General features: G+C 43.8%; 1 protein-coding gene across 8 annotated transcripts in view; it reads right to left on the bottom strand.

The window, feature by feature from the left end:
• The window catches only part of LOC114849476 (uncharacterized), a 28,623-nt gene that overhangs the window by 14,748 nt on the left and 410 nt on the right, over positions 1 to 13,465 (bottom strand). For 3 of the 8 annotated variants that reach the window (XM_055506409.1, XM_055506403.1, XM_055506404.1), the window contains exons 2-9: positions 12,863 to 13,431; positions 12,296 to 12,403; positions 9,678 to 9,880; positions 9,546 to 9,564; positions 9,002 to 9,193; positions 7,801 to 8,190; positions 7,327 to 7,464; positions 601 to 792 (exon numbers count right to left, since the gene is read on the bottom strand). In XM_055506409.1, coding sequence (XP_055362384.1) covers positions 601 to 792; positions 7,327 to 7,464; positions 7,801 to 8,190; positions 9,002 to 9,193; positions 9,546 to 9,564; positions 9,678 to 9,880; positions 12,296 to 12,403; positions 12,863 to 12,905 — 1,285 coding nt within the window. In that variant the 5' untranslated portion in view covers positions 12,906 to 13,431. Of the gene's footprint in view, positions 1 to 3; positions 195 to 600; positions 793 to 7,326; positions 7,465 to 7,800; positions 8,191 to 9,001; positions 9,194 to 9,545; positions 9,565 to 9,677; positions 9,881 to 12,295; positions 12,404 to 12,862; positions 13,432 to 13,465 lie in introns of all 8 variants that reach the window. The other 5 variants (XM_055506406.1, XM_055506407.1, XM_055506410.1 and 2 more) reach the window with 4 other exon arrangements.

The following is a 13,465-nucleotide window of genomic DNA, read 5'->3' as shown; positions in this document are numbered from 1 at the left end:
TACCTGAATAAATTTCTTCTTGACTTTATCCCAGGCAGCATTGTTACGTTCACACTTCAGGAACTGACCCTCATAGAACAGACAGTCCACAGTCAGCAGGACGTGTGAGTTATTCACCAGTCTCCTGCTTTCAGCCACAACGTGGTCAGGACTGAAGGTGTGATGCATCACCACCAGAATGAATGGTTTATCAGCTGTGAACAGAGAGGACACAACCACAAGTCACTTCTTTCTCCATTTGTAAAGTAAACACTTTTCAATTCAAGTTTGCCTGCTAAAAGTAGTATCAGTAGTTTAGTGGGGATCTTTTTCCAATAACACAGAGTAATTTAAAATATAATAGTGGAAATAATGTGAATATAAAACATTGCTGAACTGAGAACTGTAGATTTAAAGGCTAATTATCTGATTTCATCACTAAAGTACACTGGTTTTCAGCCTGAAGGTGGATTCAATTAAACATGTGTTACTCAAATTTAAGTAAAAGACATTTCAATACATCATGACCAAGATAATGAAGAAAATACCAACATCCCACTGATTTCTTTAAAGTCTCTACACTATTGATCAGCAGTGGTAAACTGATCAGTCAGTTCTTACCAGGGATTCTGTCCAGAGCCTCACTGACGTCTGTTCCAACTCGTGAAGCCACAGGACAGAAACACACGACGTAGTCACATCCTTCAGGAGACGACACCTCAGTTTGACCGACGGCTTCAAGCTTCTTCACAAAGTCACGATGAGCTTTGTTAGTTTTTCCAGCCAAGATGACAGCAAACTTATTCCCAAGAACTACAGCAAAAAATGAATAAATAAATAAACACACAGACACAGACGCACGCACGCACGCGCACACACACACACACACACACACACACACACACACACACACACACACACACACACACACACACACACACACACACACACACACACACTGTTATTACAGTACACTGTAGAACGTAATGCAGGCTAAACGATTCACTGCCAGGATCCAAGATGCAAACTAACCCTACAAGCAAAAACAGTCTATTCCATTCTGTTAAAAGAAAAGTTGGTTTAGGTGATGATTTCAATTTCAATTTCATTTATTTATATAGCGACAAATCACAACAAAGTTATCTCAAGGCACTTCACAAAGTAAGGTTTAGAACCTCACACAACTAAACCCAACAAATCCCACATACAGCAAGCATTTAATTTGACAGCAACAGTGGAGAGGAAAAACTCCCTCTCTAACGAGGAAGAAACCTCCAGCAGAACCAGGCTGGATGTGGGCGGCCATCTGCCTCGACCGGTTGGGGTGAGAGGATAGAGAGATAGAAAAGCACAGCAACAGCAACAAGCAACAACAAGCAACAACAGAGCACAGGCAGGATGGTTGGATCCACAGCTGCCCATCACAGACACCAAACTTTGAGTCCAATGATACCTGTAGGTGGGGACAGAGTGGAGGAGAGAGAGAGAGAGAGAGAGAGAGAGAGAGAGAGAGAGAGAGAGACGGAGAGAAGCACAACTACTGGAGAGAAAGAGACAAGGTTAGTTGAACATAGTACAATGATGGGAGGTTATGGGACAGAGGAGGTAGAAGGAAACAGAGGAGCTCAGTGTATAAATTAAGTCCCCCAGCAGTCTATGTCTATTGCAGCTTAACTAAGAGATGGTTCCTGTGACTAACAATAATTGCCAGTGACCTGAACCATCTCTAACTATAAGCTTTATCAAAAAGGAAGGTTTTAAGCCTAATCTTAAAGGTGGAGAGTGTGTCAGATTCTCAAACCTGAAGAGGGAGCTGGTTCCAGAGGAGAAGAGCTTTGAGCTAAAAGCTCTGCCCCCTATTCTACATTTAAACACTCTAGGAACCACAAGTAGCCCAGCGCTCTGAGAAAGAAGTGTTCTGCTGGGATCATAAGGATCTATGAGGTCTTTAAGATAAGAAGGAGCTTTATCATTGAGTACTTTGTAGGTGAGTAGGACAATTTTAAATTCTATCCTACATTTTACAGGCAGCCAGTGCAGAGAACCTAATGTAGGAAAAATGTGATCTCTCTTTCTAAGTCCTGTCAGGACTCTGGCTGCAGCATTTTGCATAAGCTGTAGGCTTTTTAAGGAGCTGTTATGACATCCTATGAGTAAGGAGTTACAGTAGTCCAGCCTAGAGGTAACAGGAAGGAAGTTTTGGGACATCCAGGATTTGATGTCTTTTAAACAACTCTGAATTTTGACTAGTTGATTTATTTTATTTGGTTCCAAAGACATATATAGCCTTATAATCTGCATGATAATAATAATAATAATAATGATAATAATAATAATAATAATAATAATAATAATAATAATAATAATAATAATAATAATAATAATAATAATAATAATAATAATAATAATAATAATAATAATAATAATAAAATGCTTCCTAATAATCTCATCTAGAGGAGACATGTATAAGCTGAACAGAATTGGATCAGTGTTTGGTTTTAAATGAAGCCTCACTAACAAAACCACCACTGTGCACACACTGAGGTCTGGTGGTGGTTCAGTGATGCTTAGGGGCTGCTTGCTTCCTGTTGTATCGTGTGGAAGGCAAGGTGGATTCATTCAAGTATCAGGAGGTTCTAGGACAGAATCCTGTAGTCTGTAAGAAAGCTTTGCATTTCTACCTGGACACTGATACCAGTTATACGTCAGACTCTATCAAAGATTAGTTACAGAAGCAAGCAAACCATAAATACCCTGTACCAATGTCATTTTTACACCTTTTTGATATATTTCTCTTTGTATCTGTGATCAAAAATGTCAAATTGTCCAAATATTGGTCGACGGTGTTTCTTACCAGGTGTTTCTTTGTTCTGGGCCTCACTGCAGTCTTTACCAACTGATGGACGTATTGCACAGTTTTTATTCCCAGCATCATTTTTAACACAGACAGGAGGCTCCTTATTTCCCACCAACTGGTCAGACCTGTTCCATGACACTGTGGATAAATAAACAGTATGAGTCACAGGTAGCATGATCTTGAGTCTCATTAAAAACCAGCACAAAGAAACAATATTTTCTTCTTTAGTCCAGTCACCAGATAAGTCACATTACTATCACAGCTTATTTACAGTAACTATCTGACTGTACACGTTGTTGGGGGACCTCATATGTATAATCTGTTATTAACAGAATTATTATTAAGGTCCCACATGCTCAAACAAAAGAGGTACTGCGGCCTACATGTAACGTCCTCATCCTCATAGTAGTGAGTGGAAACAAAGAGATTTCAAATCTGAGAGCCAAAACCAGGCGCCAGGCTGGGGACCCATAGGCGCCCCCCCGCTGAGACGTCCGAACTCCCGCTGATACAAGCGACAAACAGAGGAGGAACTTGGAAGTCAGCCATCATGATTGGACCAAACAATAGGACGGGGGTGACCACAAACACAGATATAAAAAGCTGCCGTGACCAAAGACTTGCCCCTTGTTCTTTCTGTTCCTTGTTCTCTCCAGCCCTTGTCCTCTCTACCTGGAGTCCCCTGTAGACCCTTGTTCTCGCCGACCACCTGGAGCTTTCCCCTGCACCGGCACGCCTGGAGCCTCCACCGCAGCCAGCAGCTGAACCGTTGACGTCACCACAGAGAACGGGCCTGATCACCCATCTACTTCCAGCCACCCGGCAGGAAACCGCCAGCGTAACCGTCTCACTCGCTGCCGGATCTTCCCACCAGAATTAAGCAGTGAGGCAGAGGCATTCTTAGGTCTGAGCAGAGTAGAACTCTTAGGGGATCAGTAATTGTTTTATTGTTGTGTTGTCTTTTCCTGCACACGCGATCTGACCACTGTGTATTTTCGCGATCACGTGACTGTAACGCTGTTACCGATCTACGTGAATCTAAGAGGTGCACATTGAAGTGTTGTAACCTGTGATTTCGCTAGCTTAAGTGCTTTATTGTGGTACTGTGCGGTGCTCTGTTTCTGCTGCAACGCACGTTTCAACCACTGCACGCTTCCACGACCACGTGACTATATCACCGAATATAGGTCCACGTGTTTGTGTGACCACAAGCCTAGCCTCCACGCTAGTCCCACTTCACGCTCCTTTACACGCTTCTTTCCCTGTGAGCGCCAGACACGCACGCTCCATTCAAAGGGCTCGCGCGCACAGCTGTGCCACCTCACCACGCCCCTAAAGGCCACGCCCCTTTCTCCTCTCTCTCTCACTCTAACATACTTAACAATATTAATTGTTTAATAAAGCGTTCATAATTTAACTGGTCGTTGTCTGTGATTCTTTGTAAATGGTTTTACAGCACGGGTGAATTGAGTCGGCTATGGTACGGAGTTCACCCTTCAAACTAACTTAAATACAAATGAGACTGTATTGGCTATTCCAAATTGGTTATTGGTCCCTAGTAACAGGGTGGTGCCCTGTAAATTAAGTAATTGTTAATTCACTTTTTTATTACTAATTTAATTAATAATTCAAATAAATAATAAAGCAGTGTGAAACTGATCAGTGAGTTCTTACCAGGGAATTTGTTCAGGGCCTCGTTGACATCTATTGCAACTTGTGAAGCCACAGGACAGAAACACACAATGTAGTCACATCCTTCAGGAGACGACGTCTCAGTGTGTCCAACAGCTTCAAGCTTCTTCACAAAGTCACGATGAGCCCCGTTAGTTTTTCCAGCCAAGAAAATATAAAAAAAAGTCTGTGAAGCTGTGGTTAAATGAGGAAGAAAGGGTAATCAGTTGTAGCCCATTTCTGAAAGTGAACGTAGATATAAGAATATTTCTAATGGCTGCTTTAACTGTTGGATTCAATTACTAAATGTAAATTATCTACTTTAAGAACGAATAATCTGAAAGGTGCTGTACTGAAAAAGCAAAGTATTAGAGACCCTGGGTCAATATTAAACAAACAGAAACTTGATGTCAGGTTCATCTCTGACTATATTTCGTGTTTAGGTTTACATGCCATTGTCTTATGAGTGAAGCAGTAAGTAAAATATATTTTATATGAAATTTGACTCTCATATTAGTGGATTATTCACTTACCCTTAAAGGGTGACTTTCTTCTGGAAGGAGAAAGTGAGAAATTAAGAAAATCACAATAAAAATCTAATTTCAAACACTAATAAGTTCATTAATTAAAAAGTTTAAATATAATTAAAATAAAGTTTTACATTACCTGATTATCATAAACTTCGAGCTTCTTCCTAAATTCATCCCAGGCAGCATTGTTACGTTCACACTTCAGGAAGTGACCCTCATAGAACAAACAGTCCACAGTGAGCAGGACGTTTGGCTTGGTCACCAGTCTCCTGCTTCCAGCTACAACGTGGTCAGAATTAAAGGTGTGATGCATCACCACCAGAATGGAAGGTTTATCAGCTGTAGACACAGAGAGTACACAATCAGATGAGTGATATTTTAATATAGCTCACTGGATAGCTCAATTGCTAAAGTCGCAGGACTTGCTGATGCCCATACCTGAAGCTTGGCCAGCCGCCTAAGGAGAGATTAATGAAGCCAGACGAATAAACCGGCTGCGAAAAGTGTACTCTCAATGGCAGGGTAATAACAGCAAGTAATGTGCTGGTAATGTCTCCCTCCCTGAACAGAATCCAGTGACTATCACTGTAGCAGACATCCAACAAAGAGTCTCAGGCATGAAAAACTGGACAGCACCCGGCCCTGACATGATCCACGCCTACTGGCTAAAGAAGCTCACTGCAATCCACGAGCGCCTGGCTGCACAAATGAACCAGCTGCTAAGGGATGGGACTCACCCTGAATGGCTAACCGAAGGGCGAACGATCCTGATAATGAAGGATACCTCAAAGGGTACAGTCCCATCCAACTACCGGCCAATAACCTGTCTCTACACAACATGGAAGCTCATGTCAGGCATCATCGCAGCTAACATATGTGGGCACATGGGTCAATACATGAGCAAAGCACAGAAGGGCATTGGTAAGGATACCAGAGGAGCCAAACACCAACTCCTGGTTGACAGAACAGTCGCCCAAGACTGCAGAGTGCGACACACCAACCTGTGCACAGCCTGGATCGACCACAAGAAAGCCTATGACTCAATGCCACACACATGGATCACTGAATGCTTGGAGCTGTACAACATCAACAGAACTCTAAGGGCCTTCATTGCAAACTCGATGAGGTTGTGGAGAACCACCCTTGAAGCCAATGGGAAGACACTTGCCCAAGTATCCATCAAATGCGGCATATACCAAGGAGATGCACTGTCCCCACTGCTGTTCTGCATAGGTCTGAACCCCCTCAGCCAAATAATAAACAAGACTGGCTATGGATACCGACTCCGGAACGGGGCCACCATAAGTCACCTCCTCTACATGGATGACATGAAGCTGTTCGCCAAGAGTGAGCGAGGCATCGACTCGCTGATCCACACCACCAGGATCTACAGCTGGCAACAGCCAAATACCTCCAACAAGTAAGGCAAGTCCTAAAGCCAGCTCAATGGCAGGAACAAATCCCGGGCAATAAACAGCTACGCCCTGCCAGTGATCAGATACCCTGCGCAATAATAAGGTGGACAAAGGAAGAGATACAGACCACAGATGTTAAGACACGAAAGCTCCTCACCATGCATGGAGGGTTCCACCCCAAATCCAGCACCCTGAGACTGTACGCTAGCCGCAAGGAAGGAGGCCGAGGACTAGTGAGCGTGAGAGCCACTATCCGGGATGAAACATCCAAGATCCATAAGTACATCAAGGATAAGGCCCCGACAGATGACGTGCTGAGTGAATGTCTCAGGCAGTGGAGAACAGAGGATGAGATGCTGGAAGAGGGACCATCATGGGAGGACAAGCCCTTACACGGGATGTACCACCGGAACATAACTGAAGTGGCTGATCTCAACAAATCCTACCAATGGCTTGAAAGGGCTGGGCTGAAGGACAGCACAGAGGCACTCATCCTGGCTGCACAGGAGCAGGCCCTGAGCACCAGAGCCATAGAGGCCCAGATCTACCACACCAGACAAGACCCAAGGTGTAGACTGTGCAAAGAGGCCCCAGAGACGGTCCAGCACATAACTGCAGGGTGTAAGATGCTGGCAGGGAAAGCATACATGGAACGCCATAACCAAGTGGCTGGCATAGTATACAGGAACATCTGCGCGGAGTATGGACTGGAAACCCCAAGGTCAAAGTGGGAAACACCTCCCAAGGTGGTCGAGAACGAGCGAGCAATGTCCATTGTACCAATGTCATTTTTACACCTTTTTGATATATTTCTCTTTGTATCTGTGATCAAAAATGTCAAATTGGCCAAATATTGGTCGACGGTGTTTCTTACCAGGCATTTTGTTCTGGGCCTCACTGCAGTCTTTACCAACTGATGGACGTATTGCACAGTTTTTATTCCCAGCATCATTTTTAACACAGACAGGAGGCTCCTTATTTCCCACCAACTGGTCAGACATGTTCCATGACACTGTGGATAAATAAACAGTATGAGTCACAGGTAGCATGATCTTGAGTCTCATTAAAAACCAGCACAAAGAAACAATATTTTCTTCTTTAGTCCAGTCACCAGATAAGTCACATTACTATCACAGCTTATTTACAGTAACTATCTGACTGTACACGTTGTTGGGGGACCTCATGTGTATAAACTGTTATTAACCGAATTATTATTAAGGTCCCACATGCTCAAACAAAAGAGGTACTGCGGCCTACATGTAACGTCCTCATCCTCATAGTAGTGAGTGGAAACAAAGAGATTTCAAATCTGAGAGCCAAAACCAGGCGCCAGGCTGGGGACCCATACCTGGCTCCCCCGCTGAGACGTCCGAACTCCCGCTGATACAAGCGACAAACAGAGGAGGAACTTGGAAGTCAGCCATCATGATTGGACCAAACAATAGGACGGGGGTGACCACAAACACAGATATAAAAAGCTGCCGTGACCAAAGACTTGCCCCTTGTTCTTTCTGTTCCTTGTTCTCTCCAGCCCTTGTCCTCTCTACCTGGAGTCCCCTGTAGACCCTTGTTCTCGCCGACCACCTGGAGCTTTCCCCTGCACCGGCACGCCTGGAGCCTCCACCGCAGCCAGCAGCTGAACCGTTGACGTCACCACAGAGAACGGGCCTGATCACCCATCTACTTCCAGCCACCCGGCAGGAAACCGCCAGCTTAACCGTCTCACTCGCTGCCGGATCTTCCCACCAGGATTAAGCAGTAAGGCAGAGGCATTCTTAGGTCTGAGCAGAGTAGAACTCTTAGGGGATCAGTAATTGTTTTATTGTTGTGTTGTTTCTTTTCCTGCACACGCGATCTGACCGCTGTGTATTTCCGCGATCACGTGACTGTAACGCTGTTACCGATCTACGTGAATTTAAGAGGTGCACATTGAAGCGTTGTAACCTGTGATTTCACTAGCTTAAGTGCTTTATTGTGGTACTGTGCGGTGCTCTGTTTCTGCTGCAACGCACGTTTCAACCACTGCACGCTTCCACGACCACGTGACTATATCACCGAATATAGGTCCACGTGTTTGTGTGACCACAAGCCTTATCCACGCTAGTCCCACTTCACACTCCTTAACACGCTTCTTTCCCTGTGAGCGCCAGACACGCACGCTCCATTCAAAGGGCTCACCGGCACACGCGCACAGCTGTGCCACCTCACCACGCCCCTAAAGGCCACGCCCCTTTCTCCTCTCTCTCTCACTCTAACACACTTAACAATATTAATTGTTTAATAAAGCGTTCATAATTTAACTGGTCGTTGTCTGTGATTCTTTGTAAATGGTTTTACAGCACGGGTGAAATGAGTCGGCTATGATACGGAGTTCATCCTTCAAACAACTTAAATACAATTGAGACTGTATTGGCTATTCCAAATTGGTTATTGGTCCCTAGTAACAGGGTGGTGCCCCATAAATTAAGTAATTGTTAATTCACTTAATAATTTAATTAATAATTCAAATACATAATAAAGCCGTGTGAAACTGATCAGTGAGTTCTTACCAGGGATTTTGTTCAGGGCTGCGTTGACGTCTGTTCCAACTCGTGAAGCCACAGGACAGAAACGCACAATGTAGTCACATCCTTCAGGAGACGACGTCTCAGTGTGTCCAACAGCTTCAAGCTTCTTCACAAAGTCACGATGAGCCCCGTTAGTTTTTCCAGCCAAGAAAATATAAAAAAGAGTCTGTGAAGCTGTGGATAAATGAGGAAGAAAGGGTAATTAGTTGTAGCCCATTTCTGAAAGTGAACGTAGATATAAGAATATTACTAATGGCTGCTTTAACTGTTGGATTCAATTACTAAATGTAAATTATCTACTTTAAGAATGAATAATCTGAAAGGTGCTGTACTGAAAAAGCAAAGTGTTAGAGACCCTGGGTCAATATTAATAATATTGTAATATACAAACAGAAACTAGATGTCAGGTTCATCTCTGACTATATTTCGTGTTTAGGTTTACATGCCATTGTCTTATGAGTGAAGCAGGAGGTAAAATATATTTTATATGAAATTTGACTCTCATATTAGTGGATTATTCACTTACCCTTAAGGGTGACTTTCTTCTGGAAGGAGAAAGTGAGAAATTAAGAAAATCACAATAAAAATCTAATTTCAAACACTAATAAGTTCATTAATTAAAAAGTTTAAATATAATTAAAATAAAGTTTTACATTACCTGATTATCATAAACTTCGAGCTTCTTCTTAACTTCATCCCAGGCAGCATTGTTACGTTCACACTTCAGGAAGTGACCCTCATAGAACAAACAGTCCACAGTGAGCAGGACGTTTGGCTTGGTCACCAGTCTCCTGCTTCCAGCTACAACGTGGTCAGAATTAAAGGTGTGATGCATCACCACCAGAATGGAAGGTTTATCAGCTGTAGACACAGAGAGTACACAATCAGATGAGTGATATTTTAATATAGCTCACTGGATAGCTCAATTGGTAAAGTCGCAGGACTTGCTGATGCCCATACCTGAAGCTTGGCCAGCCGCCTAAGGAGAGTTAATGAAGCCAGACGAATAAACCGGCTGCGAAAAGTGTACTCTCAATGGCAGGGTAATAACAGCAAGTAATGTGCTGGTAATGTCTCCCTCCCTGAACAGAATCCAGTGACTATCACTGTAGCAGACATCCAACAAAGAGTCTGAGGTATGAAAAACTGGACAGCACCCGTCCCTGACATGATCCACGCCTACTGGCTAAAGAAGCTTACTGCAATCCATGAGCGCCTGGCAGCACAAATGAACCAGCTGCTAAGGGATGGGACTCACCCTGAATGGCTGACAAAAGGGCGAACAATCCTGATAATGAAGGATCCCTCAAAGGGTACAGTCCCATCCAACTACCGGCCAATAACCTGTCTCTCCACAACATGGAAGCTCATGTCAGGCATCATTGCAGCTAACATAAGTGGGCACATGGGTCAATACATGAGCGAAGCACAGAAGGGCATTAGTAAGGATACCAGAGGAGCCAAACACCAACTCCTGGTTGAAAGAACAGTCGCCCAAGACTGCAGAGCACGACACACCAACCTGTGCACAGCCTGGATCGACCACAAGAAAGCCTATGACTCAATGCCACACACATGGATCACTGAATGCTTGGAGCTGTACAACATCAACAGAACTCTAAGGGCCTTCATTGCAAACTCGATGAGGTTGTGGAGAACCACCCTTGAAGCTAATGGGAAGACACTTGCTACGCCCTGCCAGTGATCAGATACCCTGCGCAAATAATAAGGTGGACAAAGGAAGAGATACAGACCACAGATGTTAAGACACAAAAGCTCCTCACCTTTGCATGGAGGGTTCCACCCCAAATCCAGCACCCTGAGACTGTACGCTAGCCGCATCCAAGATCCATAAGTACATCAAGGATAAGGCTCCGACAGATGACGTGCTGAGTGAATGTCTCAGGCAGTGGAGAACAGAGGATGAGATGCTGGAAGAGGGACCATCATGGGAGGACAAGCCCTTACACGAGATGTACCACCGGAACATAACTGAAGTGGCTGATCTCGACAAATCCTACCAATGGCTTGAAAGGGCTGGGCTGAAGGACAGCACAGAGGCACTCATCCTGGCCGCACAGGAGCAGGCCCTGAGCACCAGAGCCATAGAGGCCCAGATCTACCACACCAGACAAGACCCAAGGTGTAGACTGTGCAAAGAGGCCTCTGAGACGATCCAGCACATAACTGCAGGGTGTAAGATGCTGGCAGGCAAAGCATACATGGAACGCCATAACCAAGTGGCTGGCATAGTATACAGGAACATCTGCGCGGAGTATGGACTGGAAACCCCAAGGTCAAAGTGGGAAACACCTCCCAAGGTGGTAGAGAACGAGCGAGCCAAGATTCTGTGGGACTTCCAGATACAGACTGACAGAATGTTAATGGCGAACCAACCAGACATTGTGGTGGTGGATAAAGAGCAGAGGAAAGCCGTAGTGGTGGATGTGGCAATACCAAGCGATGGCAACATCAGGAAAAAGGAACATGAGAAACTAGAGAAATACCAAGGGCTCAGAGAAGAACTGGAGAAGGCTTGGAAGGTGAAGGCCACAGTGGTGCCTGTGGTGATTGGAGCACTGGGGGCAGTGACCCCCAAACTGGAGGAGTGGCTACAACAGATCCCTGGAAAAACATCCGACATCTCAGTCCAGAAAAGTGCAGTCCTAGGAACAGCAAGGATACTGCGCAGAACCCTCAAGCTCCCTGGCCTCTGGTAGAGGACCCGAGCTTGGAAAGTGGATGAGATCAGGAAAAAGGGAGTTTTTTTTATCTTTATATATATATATATATATAAATACCACCTGCGGAGGGTGAGAATAGAGTGGTATATAAAGAGAGAGACAGAGAGACAGAGAGAGAGAGAAAGTTCTGGCCAGACTGGTTTTGTCTGCAGCTTAGTTTGAACGAATCAGATTGGCCATATTAGAGCTTTTAAATCTACAGTAACTACAGTCTACATCTGGAAATGGTTCATCCTTTAGGAGACGACGCCTCAGTGTGACCGACGACTTCAAGTTTCTTAACAAAGTCATGATGAGCATCATTAGTTTTTCCAGCCAACGCCACAAAAAATGTTCTCCCTGAAATCGGGGATGAGTCATTTTTGTGTGAGCTGTTTTTAAATGGGATATGTTCGTTTTACTAGTAATGGTTTCAAACCAGCATTTAAGCTGAACTGAGTTGGTAGCAGCAGTGAAAATGTCCTGTTGTGTGAGAAGCTGAAGCTTCTGTTCGTGATTATTCCTGACCAATAGTGTCAAACACAGGTCTTACAGGGTTTTTCCACATTCACAAAGTGCTCATCTTCATCACAGATCTTCTCAGCGTGGTCTTCATCCTTAGGTTCTGCATGAGGCTTCTTTTCAGGCCTGTTCTGTGACTCTGTGGATAAATAAACAGTATCAGTCAATGTAATTATGTGTTAATAACTTTAGTTTTAAATGTGACCTGATGATATTATTTTATTCTGCATTGTTTGTTAACTCTACATCCAATTCAGACTTAGTGATATGATGAAAGTGACAAATACAAGCTACGATCCAGTCTGTTACCATTAATTATAGTTATATATATTATATAGCTATATAGTTAATGTAGGCGTCCATACTGAGCCAGAGTCCATGCTGTTCATAGTGACTGTCAATCATTTACCCAGATTTGACCCTGAACTTAGTTTGTCCGTGTACATCTGCTCTGTCTGCAGCATCACACACACTATAAATAAATGTCTTTATTTGGGTCGGCTTCAGTCTCAGTGTAACAAAAACACTGAGAGTGTCAATATCTACTTCAGTTTTTTTAACACAGACAGGATGCTCCTCATTAGTTTTTCCCACCAACCCGTCAAAGCTGTTCCATGACTCTGTGAATAAATAAACAGCATGACTCATGTATAGCATGATTTTGAATCTCAAGAAAGAAGTTAAAACAAGAAAGCAATATTTCCATTCTTAGTCCAAACACCAAATTGGCCAAAAATTGGTACAACGTACCTGGCATTTCTTACCAGTTACATTGTCCTGCGCCTCATTCACACTAACTATCTCATAGCCATGACGTTCAGCAAATGAATCTTCAGTGTCGCCATCTACTTCAGAGTTTTTACTGCAGATAAGATGCTCCTTGTATTTTCACTTTCTGAGTCGTGTCTGAACCAAAGGCTGATGATGTGTGAACCTTCAGTGTGTGATTTTAAAGTCTGACTCAATCATCTGTCATCTCCTGAAGGATGCTATGTTGGGAAAGCTAATTACTGTAACAGGACTGGTGTCTTTAGCGCCACCTGCTGGTAGTTTATGTCTTAGTAAATAAACACTGATCATCTGGTTGCTTCAAAAGCAAAATATGAGGGAACATTTATTAGTGAATATTTGAGGTTCTCACCGTCTAATTGTCCCTCGTCCATGTTTCTGAGGAACAAACAAGGAAACGCTGTTTAAAACG

This window comes from Betta splendens, chromosome 24 (genome assembly GCF_900634795.4).
Source record: "Betta splendens chromosome 24, fBetSpl5.4, whole genome shotgun sequence".
Lineage (NCBI taxonomy): Eukaryota > Metazoa > Chordata > Actinopteri > Anabantiformes > Osphronemidae > Betta > Betta splendens.
Note: the sequence above shows the minus strand (reverse complement) of the source record. Positions and strands in the feature narration are given on the sequence as shown.